The 20737-nt window shown below is 33.9% G+C and overlaps 1 protein-coding gene across 1 annotated transcript in view; it reads right to left on the bottom strand.

The window, feature by feature from the left end:
• Positions 1-20737, bottom strand: part of Cdh19 (cadherin 19) — a 108716-nt gene that overhangs the window by 31501 nt on the left and 56478 nt on the right. Inside the window, exons 5-8 of the mRNA XM_051203911.1 lie at positions 20196-20380; positions 14676-14929; positions 7854-7975; positions 398-519 (exon numbers count right to left, since the gene is read on the bottom strand). Coding sequence (XP_051059868.1) covers positions 398-519; positions 7854-7975; positions 14676-14929; positions 20196-20380 — 683 coding nt within the window. The remainder of the gene's footprint in view (positions 1-397; positions 520-7853; positions 7976-14675; positions 14930-20195; positions 20381-20737) is intronic.

Here is a 20737-nt window from a genome sequence, read left to right as displayed (position 1 = left end):
AGGCAGGGAAAAATAGAAACTCTCTTGCAGAGATGTAAAGGAGGTAAAGTTTGGCCATGCCTTGCCCCTCTCACTAATCTCTCAGCACTTTCTTCTATATCTGACTTTGAGTTTTTATTACTTATGCCAATTACAAACTCCTTTTACAATAAGGATTTAAGTGTTTATGATGTAAAGTTATAAGAGAGGTATACAAAGTCTTATGGCCTTTAATAAAAATGTATATAGCATATGTATATATATATAAAATAATGAATATAACACAAATTATATACTTTCTGTAATATAAAATATGATGCCGTATATTAGCAATTACTACATATTATACTTAGAAAATATAGAACATTAATTGCTCTCTTGCTCAGGCTCTGGTGAACAATTGTGATCTCTTTCTTACCTCACCATATTCAGCATTTTCACAAACATACGTCTCATAGTACTGAGAAAATTCAGGAGCATGGTCATTAATATTAAAAACTTGTACATACACAGGAGCAGAAGACATCTGTTGTTCATTGTCTGCAAATGAAGATATAGAGTACAATTAATTACATATTTATTAAAAGTCATGCAATAAATTGAATTAGAGGCTTGTTGTATACTAATATAATTATTTGAGGAAAACTAAGGGTTGAACTATGTAATCCATATATTTATCAGTAATAGAGGCTTGAAAATGAATCTGTGAAGGAATTTTGCTTACTGCTTTACTCTTCTTGGGTGCTCAGCATGCTTTCTTATAACACTAAGGAACACCACCCCAAAATACATACTACCACTGCTATCTGGGTACTCCATTTTCAATAATCTATTGAGGAATAGGTTTGCCCCCATAGTAATTTTTTGGGGCATTTCCTCAGCTTTATTTTCCTCTTCCATACTGACTCTAGCTTGAGTTAAGTTTATCCAACAAAAGCCAAAACACACAAGAGGCAGTTATAGTTTACCCTCAGACTGTTAAATCCTCTTTTCTTGTCACCTGTATTCCACACCTCCTCTTCAGGACCTAAACCCTTCTGGAGCTTGACTGCAGCAGAATGGGTACTGTGATTGAAACCCAAGTACCCTGGAAGAAAACTCAGGGAATACAACTGATTATTGCTGTTATCTCCATCAACATGCCTAAAATGTTTTTCCTGGAGAACTTCAAATGTTCCTCGCAGGTACTTGTCACTATCATTATTTGGTTATGTTTCCACAATATAAAAACCATTGTGGTACTACATTCTCTTGCATTAATTTATGAATTCAAGCATTAAAGCATGAATTCATACAGGACTATTGAATGAATGTTGTATGTATATGTGCAAGCATACATGTATGTTATGTAAATCCTTGAAGCCATTTCTTTTTTAAATAACCTAAAGTTGTTGCTCAGTAGTAGAGTGTAGGTAAGGGTTAAGAGCTGAAGGCTTGACTGATTGCCCATTTTGTGATATTAATTTAATATTACATTATTCCCATGATAAAAATAAATAATAATATCATTATTATATGGCAAAATATAAGAATATTATGCACACACATATATATGGGCATATATATACATATATACACACACACATACACACAAAACATATATATATTTATATATATATATGTATATGCATTTTCATTTTACTCTGAAACTTTGAAGACTGACAATAAAGTTTACTTTGAATCAGAGAAGAGAGCTATCTATGAGTTGATAAAAATTAGTCATAGAATTATCGGAGGACTAAGAAAATATAGAGAGACATAGGAAGTAGTAAGCTAGGGCTATGAAACATTCTTGGACCTTAATGATCAAGGAAGGAGAGCGGTCACTCACTGCTTTTCAATAATTTCTCTGATCAATCAGGTTTTTACCATCATATCTGGCTCCTGACTTTTACTGATGAAGAATAATTAGAACATAGCCTTTTTATGGTGTCAAGCACTGCATATGAAATCATGAGGCAGCTCTTCACCACAGTCTTTATATACAACAGATGAGCCACCATGGCTGTCTTTCCTTCCTATTCTCAAGTCCCTCTACCTGAACCTGGTGTTTTCCCACTGCAGCCTGTCTAGAGCAGAACCCAGCTGCTGCCCTCTCCAAGACCAAATGTCACAGGCAGTAGGGCCTAAGATTTCCTGCTTTAGCCACCCACTGGCAGTCAGCTCTGTCCTTCAGAAAAACCCCTGTGCTCACACTTGCTGCCATGTGCATTTCTGTCAGATAGGCATCTCATACTACCACTTCTCAAGATGCTTGTTCTCTCTTCCTTTGGATTTTAGGCTTCCTCAGGATCCCTTTTTTGAGCTGCTGCCATGCATGGTTGGCCACCTCTACAACTGCTTTGCTTTTACTGCTTCAGCTACTGACATACAATCTCAGGCTCCTGATATATATGAGCAACTGAAGCTGCCTTCAGGAAAACTATGTCCTTTTTTTGCTCTCTGCTAAGCTATGAAGCACAGCCAGGATCAAACTTTGTTGTTGTCATCAACAGATCTGGTAAGATACTTGGTAATTCTTAAAGGGAATTAGTTTTAAATAAATTCCCTTCATGTTATGAATGGGGAATAATAAGGCTATGAAGGAAGTTAGATTGCTGCATAGTTCCACAATGAATAATCAGATTATGGAAAAATTAAATGAATGAGTAATCAACATTTCTGGGATTGACATTATGTGTTTTATAATTAATATCAATTTGTTGATTCATGTGTTATTCTTTAATATGTGGTATAATATCACAGTCAAATATAAAAAATGGATGGAAAAGATAGTTTTTAGGAAGACCTCCTAATGAAATTAAGAAAATATTCACACATAAACAAAAGTGTTTAGAGTAGAATCATCCAGAGTAAATGTCTCAGAAAAAGAATGAATAATGAATTGGCCTATTAGTATTGATTAGTATGGCACTTTTCCAACGGGATAAAATTTAATAATACTTCCCATATTTTTCTATTGTCATCTATATATGAAGAAAATGGAATTTCTGTAGTCCCAATTCAATTGAGAATGAAAACTTGTTTTGGACTTGGAGTATGGTTTTCTCCCTCTCTGAAGCCAAGAATACTAAGTAAAGAAAAAGCCAAAATCTCTGTGACATGTCAGAAAGGCCACATGGTATAAAATAGAAGAAGAAAGCAAAATTAAAGGGCTGTTTTATTACCACAAATCTTACAATCCTTTAGTTTTATTTTGATTCTTTAAAACTTGTCTTAATATTTTAGTATTATTTCAAAATTTATGTAAATATGTATGTATATATGTATACATATACATATACGTATACATATATATGTATTGTTTTGTAATATAAATGGTCATATAACTTTTGTAATTCTATAAATAGGTTCATCTAGCTTCCTGTACATGATTTCAGGCTTGAGTCTGAGTCAGTTAACTAGGAAAGAAGCTTATGAAACACAAATTAATATAATAGATTGTGGTGTTTTAACATCTCCAAATATGCTGCACATGACATTTAAAATGTTTATGTTTTCTATAGGGAAGGTGAACCACTTCCTTTTATCAACATTTCAAGTTCCCAAAAGGATAGTGACAGTTCACAATGACTGTTCCACCTGAACTTGGGTAAAGCCACTAAGCTGATAAACATCATTCAAAGATGAGCTTTGGAATACAAACTGCTCAATACATATTCAAGGTAACTAGGTGAGATGGTTCAGCCTCAAAGAATACTCCAGTCAGAGTTTCAGATAAGCTGTGTCCTTTACTATTACACAGAAGCAGGAAAACAGCTACATATTCCAGGAATTGACCATTATATGGTCCCTAAAGGTGCTATCACCCCCAAATAAAAAAGGAATAAATTAAGAACATGACATCCACATTACCAAAAGGGGTAGTAGGTATTTTTGGTCTTTATTTGGTTAATGGATGTTTATCATATTTTGGGGGAGGGATTAATTGCAAGATCATGATGGTCATAGAATGAAAAGTTTACCAAGGTGATTAGATTCAGGCAGATAATTTTGAAAATAAAATATAGTGATGAAAGAATAAAAGGGTAGAGCATTGACCCTGCTTTCAAAACAAAAAAGTAATTACTAGACTTAAGTATTTTATATTTGCATGTATACTGAAACAAATTTAAGATTTTTTGTTTGTTTGTTTTACCACACTGTACATGTTCCTTCTCTTTTTTAAGGTATTATACATATGAACCTCATTTTACAATGTAATGTAAAGTTCTAGTCTTTAAAGACAACTACTTCAAAGTATTCAAGATAATTAAAAAATGTAGGTTAGTAGTGAGTCATCTATAACAATAAAATCTTTTGTTAACCAAATAAGTTTTTGTTCATTTTATTATTTAATTTATAGAGACTACAGCATTCTGAGTCTTCAAAAATTGACTATAGGGCCAGAAGCAACACTCAGTAGATGTATAGTACTAATACTTTGTCTGAAACATGATATCTATCCCTGGAATTCATATCATAGTAAGAGAGAATTCAAACTTCCAAGTAATTCTCTGACCTCCAGTTTTCACACACACACACACACAAGAATGCTCATATACTTAAGTACACACATTTCACAAAAAAGAAATGCATATAAAAAACATTGTCTGTATATCTATATAAAGATTTTTCCAAATAGCCTATACTTATTAACCTAGTATAAGAAGATATAATTTTATTCTCTTCATGTATGAAACAAGCTTCAAGTGATTTATTTTTAGAGTTATGTCACATTACAATTCTTATGACTTAAAAGTTCTTTTATTCTGTTTACTGCTTTAGTCTTTTTTTATATTTATTTTTTATTTTATGTATCTATCCCAGTTCCCTCTCCCTCCTATTCCTCCCATTCCACAAGATCCCCCTCAAATCCTATTCCCCACCAACTCCACAGGGAGAGTAATCCATCCTGCAAGCAGGATGGATTACTTCAAGTCATTTGAAGTAGGGCATAGGCCCTCCCTACTGTCTCTATGTTAAGGGAGTATTCCTCCATGGGGAATGTGCTCCCAAAGTACTTAGAAAATTTTCTTTTTAAAATTTCAATTTTTCTCTTGAACTGATGATTTACTTTTCACATTATCTTTGAAGAGTATTATCATGAGCCTCTTCATTGAAAGTGAGGGAATTTTCTCTCCCACATACAGTCATTATAATATGTCTGCTATGGTTAAAATTAGAAACAACAATGACACCTTATGCTGGAGAGAATGTGGAGAAAGGGTAATACCACACCTGCTGGTGGGAATGCAAACTTGTACAGCCATTTTGGAGATCAGTATGACAGTTCCTTAGGAAAATGGGGATCAGTCTACCACACGACCCGGCAATAGCGCTGTTAGGCATATACTAAATGATCTACATCCATGCAACAACAACAACTGTTCAATTATGTTCATATCAGCATCATTTGTAAAGCAAGAACCTGGAAGCAACCTAGATGACTATCAACTGAAAAACTGCTAAAGACGATGTGGTACATTTACACACTGAAATTCTCAGGCAAATGGATAGAACCTGAAGAAACCATCCTAAGTGAAGTAACCCAGTCACAAAAAGAGGAGCATGGTATTTTCTCACTCATATATGAATTTTAGACATAGAGCAAAAGATCACCAGCCTATAAGTCATACCACCAGAGAAACTAGGATACAAGGAGGAACCTTAGAGATTCATACAAGGTCACTCACAGAAGGGGAAAGGAAAAAGAATTCTTGAGCATATTTTGCTTGGATGGGAAGGGCAGTGAGTGGAGAGGGAGTTCATAGAATGAGAAGAGGAGGATAGATGTACAAGAGGAGGAGAGGTGTACATGTGGGATTAGGAAGATTGAGTCGGGAGATGAATAGAGTAAAGCAAAAAAAAAAAAAAGAGGGAGCCATTATAGGTTTGGAGAGAAAGAGCCATTATAGGTTTGGAGAGAAAACTGTCTCTACAAGGGTAACCACAAATAACAATCTGAGCAACAGTTAAGAGACTACCTTAAATGCACTTCTTTGATAAGGAGTTAACAACTAACTTTTATGCCATCATAGAGCCCTCATCTAGTAGCTGATGGAAACAAAAGCAGACACCCACAGCTAAACACTGAGCTGAACTCCCGGAATTCAGTTGCAGAGAGGGAGGAGTGATAAGAAAAGGGGTCAAGACCAGGCTACAGAAACCCACAGATATAGCTACCCTGAACAAGGAGGAGCTTATGGATACCCAGACTGATAGCAGGGAAACCAGCATTGGACCGACTTAGACCCCCTGAACTTGCATCTCAGAGTGTCTTGGCAGTCTAAGGGACCTCTGACTGTGGAAGCAGGATGTATCCCTGGTGAACTAAAGATCTTTGGGATCACATTCCCTATGAGTTTCCATACTTTAGCCTAGAGGCAGGAGGGCAGATTTTGATGATCCATCCTGGAAGGCTTCTCTCTCCCCGTGAAGTGGGGTGGAATTGGATGGGAAGGTGGTCAGGGTGCATGGGAGGGAGGCGGAGAGAGAGAACTGGTATTATTATGTAAAATAAGAAAATAGTAAATATATATACGAAAGGAAAAAAGTATTTCTGCTCTCATTTGCCACTTAATTAGTCATAAAATTCAAAATTTAAGACTAAGGTCACCTTTCTTGCTTCAATATATAATCAACATAATGGTGAAAAGAACAGATTAAATAGTTTTTCCAATATAAAATGTTACATACTAGCTATATGTAATGTGTTATAAGACAGGAATATGCTTTGAGCCTTAAAAAATGCTAAGAAAGTCCCAAACATATTATAATTCTTGATAAAATCAATAACAATGAAGATAATTTCCATGTGCAATTTTCATCCATTGCTGTGCTACTCTATATTCAATGACTAAATAAAACTACTTTGTCAATTATCATATGAATATTAGTTTTTGCTTTGGTTGAAATATTTGATCAGATAAATGACTAATTTACAATTTAAAGAGTAATAACAAGCAACAAACACAGATGTGATTTTCTATGAAAGGGCAATATGAATATATATGAAGAATAAGAAGAGGGAAGAGGAAGGGATAATTAAAACTTGAATGTCTGAAAGCAAGAACTGGGATATATATATATATATATATATATATATATATATATATATATATTCCTTGAATCTTTCATTTACTACAACACAATTACATTGTAATATTATTTATTTTAAATGTGTTTTGTTACTAATATTCAAGCTTAGTTTCAATATTTCATTCTAAAATAGATAAGAGAGAGTCATTCCTGTTCAATCTGCAAATATTATCTATAAATGTATATATAGTATGAACTTTTAAGTTGAAAATAGAATGAACTTAAAATTTCACTCAGTAGCTTAACTGAATAGTGAGAAAAAACTATAACAATATTTTAACAAATGGAGAATTTAGGAAGCCAAACCTACTCAGCAGCAGTATAAATATCTTTTCTAATATGTTTGTTTTTAATGTATATTTTTCATTAAATATGCATTTAAGACTTAACCTATAGAATATATGCTGAAAGTTATGAAACATCTTTTTGTCTTATTGTAAATATAAATATAAATATTTACCATCAAAGCCCATGACATACTGCTATATAATTACTATATTATAATTTTGCATTATAAGTTTGCATTATACTTTGTTTTACTAAATCTTTGTTTTTAATTAAGCTAATATTTGTAAAATGAGGAAAACTCAGTATTTAATAGTGAGTTCACAGGAAGCTTTAGTTACAGTTAGCAGTTACTAACTTTCAATAAAATTATCTACATATATGAACTTACATATAATTTTTTATTTTAATTTCTATAACATTTAATATATACCAATCTATAATTTCAAATTCTTGTAATTGTTTCCAAAATTAATGATCTACTTTGGAGCTGGTTAATCAGGACTTACATGTTTCTGTAGCTGTGACACTCAGGTTGTACCAAGCACTGACCTCCCTGTCAAGCAGGTTGGTGGTAATTATTGTTCCATTGTCATGGATATGGAACATTTTGCTTCCAGTGATTGAATATCTGCACCAAAAGGCAAAGAAATATTAAAACAGATAGTATAATTTAATTTATAGAAATATTAAAGGGAACAAGAATTTCAAAGCAATAAGACAAATTTTTAAGTGCATTTTTTGCATACCTAAGGTGTTGCTGAAAAATTCCAACAAACTACCTTCTTATATTTAAGATTCTGGTTAGAATAAACGCTGTTTAAAAACAGTGAGGAAGCATCAGTTAAATAAGAGAGAGGCCTTGAATTTGAAAGGGAGTGGTGTGGCGGATATATGGGAGACTTTGGAGGAAGCAAAAGCAAGAAACAAATTATGTAATTATATTATATTGTCCAAAATGAATTTAACGTTTGAAAATGGTAAATTAAAAAGAATTTAGAATGATACTGAGGTATTATAAATGCAAATACATGACTCCTCTACTGATATCCATGCTTAATTAATAAGCAGTTAGTTGGAGGAAATTTCAAGAGACATGATCCTTATGAACTAAAGTACAACTAGATCATGAACAAAATTTCTTTCAAAATGTTATTGTTTCCATTTGAGAAGTAACTGTACTTTCCTTAGTACAGTTTTACCCTGTTAATTTTATCATATACCACATTGTCTAAATCAGTATGTTATATCATGTATGAAAATATGTTTATCTATACATGTTTAAAACAAACATTTTATACATTTTATCAAGAATTATTTTTCCCTACATAACATAGCAGGACTTTATTATTTAAGGATATAAACTTCAAATATTAGAAGTTTTCTCTTCACTGTCCCTTCATTTGGGTAAACATAAATGATTAATTTGCTTTAGTATTCTTGGAAAATAGGTGGCATACAATTTGTTTCATGGTAAAGTCTAAAGAAATTTTCTCAAATCTATAATAAAAGTGGTATTTGGGTCACTCAGTATTTATTATCTGCTTGAAATTCATTAATGATTAAAATTAATAAGGAGTAATAGCCATAGCATAAGTAGTTCCTTATTACAGACACATTACAAAAACATTTCTATAAACATATATGAGATTTGCTATATTTCTGTGGCAGTGATGATGTTATTTTATACGTGTCTTGACCATTTTTTAAAAATAATATACTAATATCAAAGAAGGTTAAAATAGCAATTATAGACAATGACATTTTAAAAGAGTTAATTTTTTATTTACTTATCACAAAGGATTTAGGAAGATTTTACTTAAATATGTATAAATGGTGCATTTTAGAATAAATAGATTTTCTTGCAAAGTTTAATAGAACTTTAAGGTTTGCATTTTTATTTAACATCTAGATTCTGTTTATTTAACATAATATTGAAGAAAAAGTCAATTAAAAGCTTCATTAAAAAGGATGTTGTATCATAGTTTAACAAGCATCTGCTTGAAACTAGGACTATAGGCAAGATCAAATAATTTGATCTATATTCTGTAGGAAAATTAAACTAGTTTTGTATATTAATTGTTGCATGTTCTATCCCAAGTTTCATAACATTACTAGCACTGAGTGGTTAACTGTTTCTAGGGTCAAGCATAGTTTCCCTCTAGTTGAGTGGGTTTTCAGAACAATTAGAGAGCCTTTAGTTACCACCAAAATATATGTGCCACTGCTGCTTCTTTATGAATAACCTGTTAAAGGCAATTTTTTTTCCAGGCAGGTATCCCTGATCTTCAGTCCCAAATAAACACACTGAGGCTTTATTAATTATAAAGTATTTGACAAATCTCTCAGGCTTCTGTTTGACTAGCTCTCTATTATTAACCCATTTATACTAAACTATGTATTGTCATGAGTCTGTGGCTTACCTGTGATACTCTAGCATATTACTATTTTGGTGGCTACATGATGTCTGACTGGTAATTAAACTTACTGTGTTTTCATTCCCAGCCTTCCCCTAATCCAGTATAGCTGCCTCTACTTCCTGCCTGGCTACATCCTGCCTGTCCATTGGCCAAAACAACTTTATTCTTCAAATAAAGAAATAAACACATATTTACAGAACTAAGCAGTAAGGCCCCCTTCAACCTACCATGTTGTTTGTTGTTGTGGTAACCCCAGTAATTATAGCACTTCCTCCTAATTAGGGAATGTTTTATTAGCAACAGATATAACCATTATAGAAAATCACAACCAATCAAGTCTCAGAAATGTGTAGAGCCATGTTGAAGTGCAAAATACTACAAAACACTCTAATAACTACTGGTCATAAAACATAGCTTAAGAGTGAGAAAAATATTGTAGGAGTCAAAAGGATAAGAAAGTTTTTGTAGGATTCTGTTTAGCAGTAATGTCAGAAAGTAAAATTTAAAATATCATTTGTATAACTGTGGAAACATTTAATGAACAAGAAAAAACACAAATAGACATGCCAAAGTGGTTTGGAAAACCTCAAGAAGGCTTCAGCCATACATATAAAACTGAAAGCAGCTAAAGAAGCTGAGCATGAGAGAAATAATTTTCCTCAAGGAGAAACTCAGCAATATTTATCAAATACAAAATGTTTAACCCTGATAACACACACATATGTGTGTATACATATATTTGTATATATTCATAGATTATATACATACATAAATATAAATAAACATACAATAACGTAACAACAATTAGTGAAAAAAGAGGTTATGGATTACTTCCAAAGTGACAAATATTGGTAAATCTCCCACTGATTAATTAAATTGTTTTTTGAAATAATTTCACTCTAGAAAACTGCCACAAGATGATTCTCAAGCAGAGTAATCTGAAAATCTTTAAATCCAATTTTGTTTAAAAAACTAAAAAAAATACTTTTCTAGTATACTTACCTAAACTACAATTATAATTCTTCATTTGCTTATTTCATTTGTACATTGGCATATATTTATTTACTTTATTATCATTATTAATATATGTGTTTGTGTTTGTGGAAACAGGCCTCCACAGAGTTGAGTATTTTACAAAGTGTAGAGGTCAGAGAAAAAAATTGCATGACCTTATTATTTCTTTCTGCTATACATATCTTTCCTTTTAACTCTAATGTACAAGTAAAGTAACTTTGAAAATAAAGATCAAAAGCCATTAGGGAAGCAAATAAGGAACAATTTAGTTTGTAGAACACATTATTCAGAGACAATTTTCTGGTGGAACAAAATACAGCAAACTTGTACAGAGAAATATAATTTCATCTAAAACTGTGCTCTCATGCAATATATCTTTCTCTTTGAAGGTTGCCTTTTCTGACTTCTGTTGTTCTGATACTCATAACCATTCTGCAGTATTTTTTTTGTCTTTTCTTATTTTTTTAAATATTTTACATATTGACCCCAGTTCACTCTCCTTCCCTCCCTCCCTCTCTCCCTCCTTTCCATGCCCCCAACCATCCTCCCCACAGAGACAGCTGACCTGATCAAGGAGGAGCTAATCGGCCCCCATTGTGCAGATTTTAAAAACATCATTTCATTATCTAAATCCATTGGCACATGACTGCCTTCTCTGTTTGTTTCTCAGAGGTCTTACATAACAGTTTCAGGTACAACATTGGCTTTACCATGCCTGCAACTCTACAGTAACTATTTCTCAACCATATTATATTTCAAAGAAATGGGTAATGTCAATTAACATGTCTATGAAGACATTATGATTTTATTACACTTGGGAAATTGTCTCAGGATAATTTCAAGTGATTGGCTAAGTACAATTATCTGCTAATTCCTTGTGGTGTGCTTCATTGCAATCACAAGTTATTTTCTAGATCTTGAAATTATGTGTTTAGAATCTAGAAATACATTCAATTATTTACATTGTTTATTTTGCTTGATTGTTGTGTCGGCTGGGATTTCTAAAACTAGGCTTTTGGAATAGTGAAAGAAACTATTGTCATCTTGTACTCAGTTAAAGGGAAATCAGAACAGTATCGATGAATCTGAATCTTTAAAGGAAACATCCTAAGAAAACATATTTAAAAAGGAAGGAAAAACTGGTGGACTTGGATTGTACACGAAGGTGGACTGAGCAAGCCAGTGAGCTCCATGGCTACTGTTTCCAGCTTTTTCCCTTGAGTTCATGTCCTGATCTCCTTCACTAAGGATTGTGACCCGAGAGTTACAAGAACGAATAAACCCTTTGCTTCCCAAGTTCATTCTGGTCATGGTGTTTTACTACAGCAGTAGGAACCCCAACTAAGACAAGCATGGAGCAGATACTCCATGAAGAGCATATAAAATTCCCAACTGTACTCAGATAAAGCCATTCTGATATGTGTTGAAGAATACATGGTCTTGAACACTTTAAGTGGAAGAGGCAGAAGAACTTCCTCCATTCTGTCAAAGTAGTAAAAATAATACATAGTAATTATTAATATGTTATTACATACAGTTAATATTATAGTAATACTATGTAGTACATAGTAATAGTACCAGAAAGTGGCATTGCAAACACCTTTTATGTGGAACAGTATTTGTATACTGTTCTTACAGTTTACAAGATACTTTTGTAACTGAGGAGTATATCCTTCCAATATACCCCAGATTAGTCATTCATTATTATGTTCCTGTAATCATGATCCTTGCATCTCATTCTTCCGTCAAGATGCTTAATTAGTAACAATAATGATCAACACTACCACCCCCAAGGAGACTACTAAAAACCTCAAATATATTGTTGGATTACAAATTTGTAATTTTAGAAATACTTGATAGTTAGAATTGGACAGATGGAATTGAGCCATTGATCATCAATTCCCCATCTCAGCCTTAGATTTCAGAAACAGAGATCTCTGGGTAGTACAAAAATACTTTCCCCATTTCTCTCTGATTTCTATAGAAGGTAACATTGAGGTTGCCTCTTCTTACATAGGATAAAATACAGTTTTGTTAAGCAATCTAGTAATAGGCATCTGAGACAATAGGTAAACAAAAGAACACAAAGAAACAATAGCAACTATTAAATCTAAATAAAAATCTTTATGCCATAAAAAAAAAAAAAACAACTTCTGGGTATAAGCAGTGCATCCCAAGAGTAAAAGATTTCTCAGCTTCTGAATCAAAATGTGTGTTAGATTATGTAATTATGTAGTTGGTTTGGTTTTTTGTTTTGTTTTTGTTTTGCTTTATTTTAGTGTTAGTTTTTCTTTTATTTTTTTATTTTTTAATAGTGGGTAGGAAAAGTTAGCGGGCAATGAAAATTGTAAAATAAAAAATAGAAATATTGGGATTTATTTTAATCTAAATTATAGTTCATATTTTGAGAAAAACAATTATAAAATATCAACTTAAACTAGTTTTTTAAAAATAGGATATATTTATTTCTCTAGACAAGGACAGAAATCTCACTGATTTTTAATATACCTTCAGTCTTTATTGATAGAAAACTACTTTTTGAAAGTATTTTTTAAATACTATTCATATCAGTGATGTATAGATCAGCATTTTTTAATTTCTGATGTGGTACACTCAAGAGTTTGTTTCCCCTCATATCCATTCCACCATTAAAGTAGTAATGGAGAGTGCTCAGTTCTTAACAGCTTTGTCCCTAAGAATGAAAATCTGAGTTTAATCTCTAAGGCAGAAATGGGAAAATGAAATAAACAATTACCAGAAGTTATCTGACTAGCACATACACCTAATATTAATAAGCATAGATGTATACACACACACACACACACACACACACACACACACACACACACACACACACCACCTAGTGGTATCTTGCCTTGCCAGTGAACTTGTAGTAATGGGAACACCCTTTGGGTTTCAGGTGAAATGTGACCTTATTAAGTAAGGGGAGCTCTGGGCATGTCCTCCGTTGACCATGGAGAGAATCAGAAGGCAGAGACTGCATCTTCTGGAGCACGGAGACTGCAGTAATTATTTACTCTTATCTGTGTAAAATGTTTCAGAAAAAAATAAAATAAAAAATAAAAAACTATTTATCGTGTATCTTGTGTCTGTTGAACGCATTTAAAATCCCTCCTTCAATACCCAACATAGGGCACAAATTCATGACTATGAGATTAAGAGTCTCGTGCTCTACAGATGGAGCTAGATATCACACACACACTCTATCTTTCTCTCTCACACACATACAAACACATACACACACACACACACACACACACACACACTCCATATGCCAGCAAACATATTTGGATCTGAGAGCTGGGGTGATCATTAAGTGAGATAAAGCATGTAATATTACATCATAAGTACAGTGAGAAAATCTTGGGTTGTCAATTTATGAATCTGGCATCCTAGTACTGTGGACTGTGAAAAAATACCAATGATGCCTGCAGGCTTCTAACATAATACCTTATTCATTGAAAGGCTGTTTCATAAAAACAATTCAGAGAATAATAAAGCAGGACAGACAGTTATCTTCTGACATCCACACATACATATCAAACATACCCATGTGTACATATACAGGTATAAACACACACACATGTATCAAACAAACCCATGTGTACATATACAGGTATAAACACACACACATGGTGCTGAACTTTAGATTAGAAATGCCTTTTCTCACACCTTTTCACCTTGACCCTATCTAAGCATTTGGGATATCACAGGCCATTTAAACATGTTTATTTCTGTTTTTACAAAAGTATTAAGTAATATATAAATACATGGGTTACAAAAGTCTTGCTTTTTTTTTTAATAGACTTTATTTCATGTCAACCTGTTAAAATCATTTATTATGATGATGGTAATTGAGTAAATATAAAGAAATACCTTATAGGAGACTGTCTTCGATCTATGTCTATAGCAGATACTGTTCCTACAATTGATCCATGTTGCTTTTCTTCAGGAATTCCAAATATGTAATATGGTAACAGGAAAGCAGGAGGTTCATCCTCATCTTCCACTTGTACTTTAATGTAGGTTGAGGAGGCATTTACATGGGCTGATGCAAGCTCCTTGTCAACGTGGTGATTCTTAACTTTAGCTCTAATGCCATAGTGATTTTGGTGCTCAAAATCAACTTTCTACAAACAAATGTAATGTGCTCAGAAGAAATAATTTCAGTTGAACAAGTCTTTACATAGAAAATATTAACTTAGCCATGTATCCATTTTTTCATCTATACATGATTTTAATTAATGAAATTTCATTGGTTATAATCATTAATCAGGCATCAAAATTTGAATTCCTTCACACCAGAACTATAAGATGTTTAAAATAACTATAATTTAGAAATTAGTCTGTATGTATAGACCTACATACTTTAGTAAAATGAGTTACTCTCTTATTAGATAAAGATATCTTTATTCCAAATTAGATTTCTTTTAAAAAACATTTAAGAACACATGTGAATTTAGAAATACTTAGAAATTTTCCATTATGCCTTTGTAATGCTGGGTCCTCTACTTGCTGCTTGCTGCTCAGGGTAGCATTCGACCAGAGTGAGGGAACAACAACCCTTCAAACTCCTTGGAAATTCCTGGGTTTGCTCTGAGAAAACTGGACATGCCTATCCATGCAGGACTACCCTGAACATTCACTCACCTTATCTTTGGACCCCATCAACAGCCAACTGCAAGAGATGAGTCTTGGACCAGATCAGGCTGCAACCTCCACACACCCTCTCATAAGAACTCCCTGAGTTACCCCCACATCTCAATTCCCCATATAACCTTGCCCTGGATAGGAGAATCCTGGTACTTTGATCCGTACACCACACAGAGCCTACCTTTTCCTCAACCTATGTCCTGCTGGGCCTGCTGCTCAGGGTGAGCATTGTGCCAGAGTGTGGGTTCAACAACCCCTCCACCTCCACAGACTTCCTGGGTCTTCTCTGAGTGCAATGAAACTGTCTATCCATGCAGGACCACCATAAGGCCTTACTTTGGAAACCAGAGCTTGGATCAACCAGAGATACAGGAATTGAATTTCTGACCGACCTTATCCCACTGGGTAGGGAGAGAGAGAGAGACTCCAACTGCACCCACTAGAAGAAGATATTGGAGGACAGCAATACAAGAAAACACCCAGCAATAGAAACATATATAGGACAGCACCAAAGCAGATGAAGCAGAAGACAATGAGTTGAAAAAAATAACTTCATAAAAATGATGGAGGCCCTTAATGATGATACAGGAAACTTCCTTTTAAAACTTGGAAGAAAAAAGAAACAAAACATTGGGAGAAATAGACGAAAACACCAAACAAAATGCAAGAAATGAACAAATTTCTTAAAGGAAGCAAGGAAAGATGAGAGGAAAAAAAAAGGAAGAAAGAAAAGAAAAAGAACACACACACACACAATCAAAGAGATGAAGGAAACAATATATTAAGGCTTAAAAACTGAAATAGAGACAATAAAGAAAACACAAACTGAGGGAATGTTGAAAACTGAAAAGCTGGGTAAACAATCAGGAACTACAGATGCAAGCATAACCAACAGAATACAAGAGATTGAAGAGAGAATCTCAGACAATGAATATACACTAGAGGAAATAGATTCATTGACCAAAGAAAATTTTCAATCCAACAAATCCTTGATACAAAACATCCAGGAAATGTGGAACACCATGAAAAGGCCAAACCAAACAATAATAGGCATAGAAGAAGGCAAAGAAGCCCAGCGCAAAGGTGCAGAAAACATACTCAACAAAATTATTGAAGAAAATTTTCCCAATCTGATGAAGGATATGCTTATAAAAGAACACCTAACATATAGAATAAAGAAAGAATATTAAGGAAAATGGAGGATAAAGGCCAGGTAACACATAAAGGCAGACCTACTAAAATTACATCTGACTTCTGCATGAAAACTCTCAAGGTCCTGAATTTATGTTCTACAAATGTTAAGAGTCCAAGCATGTGAGCCCAGTTTACTCTATCCAACAAAACTCTCAACCACTACAAATGGAGAAAACAAGATAGTCAATGACAAAGCCGGATTTTCACAATACATATCCACAAACCCAGCCCTAGAGAAAGATCTGGAATGAAAACTCCAACCTAAGGAAATTAACTACATTTACAAATGCAGAGGCAATAGATAATCTCATATCACCAGGACACAAAAAGAAAAGGCTGGGCAAATATACTCACAATACCAAACCAACAAAACAAAACAAACATGAATTAACAATTAATGGTCCTTATTTTTCCTCAAAATGACTGGTCTTAACTTGAGTAAAACACACACACACACACACACACACACACACACACACACACACACACAGGCTAACAGAATGGATATGAAAACAAAATCCACAATTCTGCTGCATACAAGAAACACACCATCACACCATGCTTTAAATTTACATTCAACAACAACACTACAAACTGATGGAAACTGAACAATGCACAATTGCACCATTCCTGTGTGAAGAAAAAAAAATAAAGAAATAAAATAATTTCTATAATTCAACCAGAATGAAGACACCTGAATTTAGAGGACACTTTAAAAACAGTGCTACCAGGGAAGTTCATTGCACTAATTGCCCATGTGAAGACAATGGAAGATAATTACATTAGAAAATTAACAGGACAACTGAAAGCCCTAGAACAAATAGAAGCAAATTCACCCCAGAGGAGTAAATGCCAAGAAATAATCAATTTGATGGCTCAAATAAATAAACAAGAAACCAAGTAAACGATACAAAAATCAATGCAACAAAGAGTTGCTGTTTTGAGAAAATCAACAAGATAGACAAACTTTTATCGAAACTAACCAAAAAGCAGTGAGAGAACATGCAAATCATCAAAATCAGAAAAGAAAAAGGGAACATAACAAGGGACACTCAGGAAATCCAGAGAATATTCAGGTCATACTTTGAAAACCTGTACTGCACAAAATTTGAAAATTCAAAGGAAATGGACAAAATTCTGGACAGCTATGACTTACCAAAATTAAATAAAGAACAGAGAAGCAACTTAAACAGACCTATAAACCTAATGAAATAGAAGCAATTGTCAAATGCCTACAAAACAAAAAAACCCAGGGACAGATGTCTTCAGTGTAGAATTCTACAAAAAGATCATGAAGAACTAAGACCAATACTCTTCAAAAAGTTACACAGAATAGGAGAAGAAGGTTCATTATGAATCTCTTTTTCATAGGGCTAAAATTACCTTGGTACACAAGTGACACAAAGACGCAACTAAGAAAGAGAACTATAGACCAATATTCTTCATGAACATTGATAAAAAAAATACACAATAAAATACTGGCAAATGGAATCCAAGAACACATCAGACAAATCATCCACAATGACCAAGTAGGCTTAATCCCGTGGATGCAGCAATGGTTCAACATATGGAAATCTATATATGTGATCCACCATATAAACAAACTGAAGAACAAAAACCATATGATTATCTCACTAGATGCTGCAAAATCCTTTGACAAATTTCAAGATGCTTTCATGATAAATGTCTTGGATCAGACATATCAGGAACATACCCGAATATAATAAAAGCAATATACAATAATCCAACAGCCAACATCAAATGAATGGAGAGAAGCTTAAGGCAATTTCTAAACATCATTAGCTATCAAGAAAATTCAAATCAAAACAACTCTGAGATACCATCTTACTACTGCCAGAACGGCTAAAATTAGAAATAGCAATGACAAGTTGTACTGGAGAGAATGTGGAGAAAGGGGAACACTCCTCCACTACTGGTGGGAGTGCAAATTTTATACAGCCTTTTTGGAGATCAGTATGACAGTTCCTCAGGAAAATGAGAATCAGTCTACCACAGGACCCAGCAATTCCACTCTTGGGCATATACCCAAATGCTCCACATCTATGCAACAAATACATCTGTTCAACTATGTTCATAGCAAAATTATTTGTAATAGCAAGAACCTGGAAGCAACCTGGATTCCCCTCACCTGAAATGGATAAAGAATATGTGGCATATTTACACAATGGAATACTGCTCAGCAGGAAAAAAAATATTGGAATCTTGAAATTTGTAGGAAAATGGATGGAAGTTGAAGAAACCATCCTGAGTGAAGTAACCCAGTGTCAAAAAGAGGAACATGGTGTGTACTCACACATACATGGATTTTAGACATAGAGCAAAGGATCACCAGCCTATAATTCACACTTCCAGAGAAACTAGGATACAAGGAGGAAACTAAGGTCCCTCAAAGAAGGGGAAAGGAACATTATATCCTGGGCATATTGGGAGTGGGGGTGAGGCCAGTGAGTGGAGTTCGAGTTAGGAGAAAGATAAAGGGAGGAGAGGTGAACATGTGAGACTAGGAAGATTGAGTTTGTGGATCAATAGATGAGAGGGGAGAGAGAGAGAGAGAGAGAGAGAGAGAGAGAGAGAGAGAGAGAGAGAGAGAGAGACCATTGTGAGGGAGCAATTATAAGTTTGAAGAGAAAACTGAATCTAGGAAAATATCAAGAGACTTACAAGAATTACCATAATTACAATTTTTTAGCAACAGTGGAAAGACTACCTTATATGCCATTCCCTGATAATGAGATTGATAACTAATTTATATGCCATCATAGGGCCCTCAACTTGTAGCTGATGAAAATAAAAGTAGACACCCATAACTAAACACTGATCCTAACTCCTGGAATCCAGTTACAGAGAGGGAGGAATGATAAGCATACGGGTCAAGACCAGGCTATAGAAGCCCACAGTGTCAGCTGACCTGAGTTAATGGACCTCCAGCCTGATAGCTTGGAAACTAGCATTGTACTTACTCAGAACCCCTTGCCTGGGCAATCTGACAGTGGAACCAAGATGTATTCCTTGTGGACAAAAGGACTTTGTGTGCACATTTCCCATGAAGGGAAACAGGCATTATACTGACTCAGACCCCCTGAACATAGGTCTCAAAGATAAGGCCTGGGCAATCTTAAGGACCTCTTGACAGTTTATTTGGGAGCTCATTTTCCATGGAGTGATACTCCCTTAGCCTAGAGACTAGAGGGATGAACTAGACCCTACTTCAAATGACTTGACAGATTTTTATGACCCCTCCCTGTGGAGTGGGGGATGGGATGGTAGAAGGGGTCAGAGATCATGGCTTGGAGGGAGGTAAAGTGAAGCAGGATAGGGAAGGATATGTAAAACATGTAAAATAAGATTATATATATATATATATATATATATATACATTATTCATCTGTAAATTAACTTTATTTCCCAGCTATACATCATGATATCTCAGTTAAATTATAAGCAAACACTAATCAACTACTGATTATATTTATAGATGTTTATTTTATAATTTTTTAAACAATTCCATAAAGATTTAAACATATGTACCTTTTTAAGTATAATTATCCCTTCTTGGGTCTCATTATCAGTGATGATGTCAAATATTTCTGAATCATCGTCTTCAATGCTATAGTCCATTTTGGCATTATCTCCTATGTCATCATCATATGCCATTATTTTTCCAATAGTTGTCCCACTAGGTGCAGATTCAGATACAGTGAAGCGGTAGAAACCTTTGGAAACCAAAGTCCATTAATAAGATAAGTTCTGTTATCATATGAAACTGCCAATTTTATATTTTCTTTGTGATATTATGCAAACCACTCCCTTTTCTGCTAGCTACCTGTTGTATAATTTAATAATATTTTCTCTCTTAGATATGTCCATTTATGTTTATTACTTCTCATTTACTTGGAGAATTTTTAACATCAGTTTAATTATCAGAATTTTCTCAAAATTACATCATAACATTATGTATACTTCACATTTCTATTTATGTAATTCTTCTCAATATAATTAGCTTATTTTTACTATATCCTATAATCAAACCTAGTCAAACTTGGTGAAAATAACTGATCAAATTTTCTTGA

This window comes from Phodopus roborovskii, unplaced genomic scaffold (assembly GCF_943737965.1).
Source record: "Phodopus roborovskii unplaced genomic scaffold, PHOROB, whole genome shotgun sequence".
NCBI lineage: Eukaryota > Metazoa > Chordata > Mammalia > Rodentia > Cricetidae > Phodopus > Phodopus roborovskii.
Note: the sequence above shows the minus strand (reverse complement) of the source record. Positions and strands in the feature narration are given on the sequence as shown.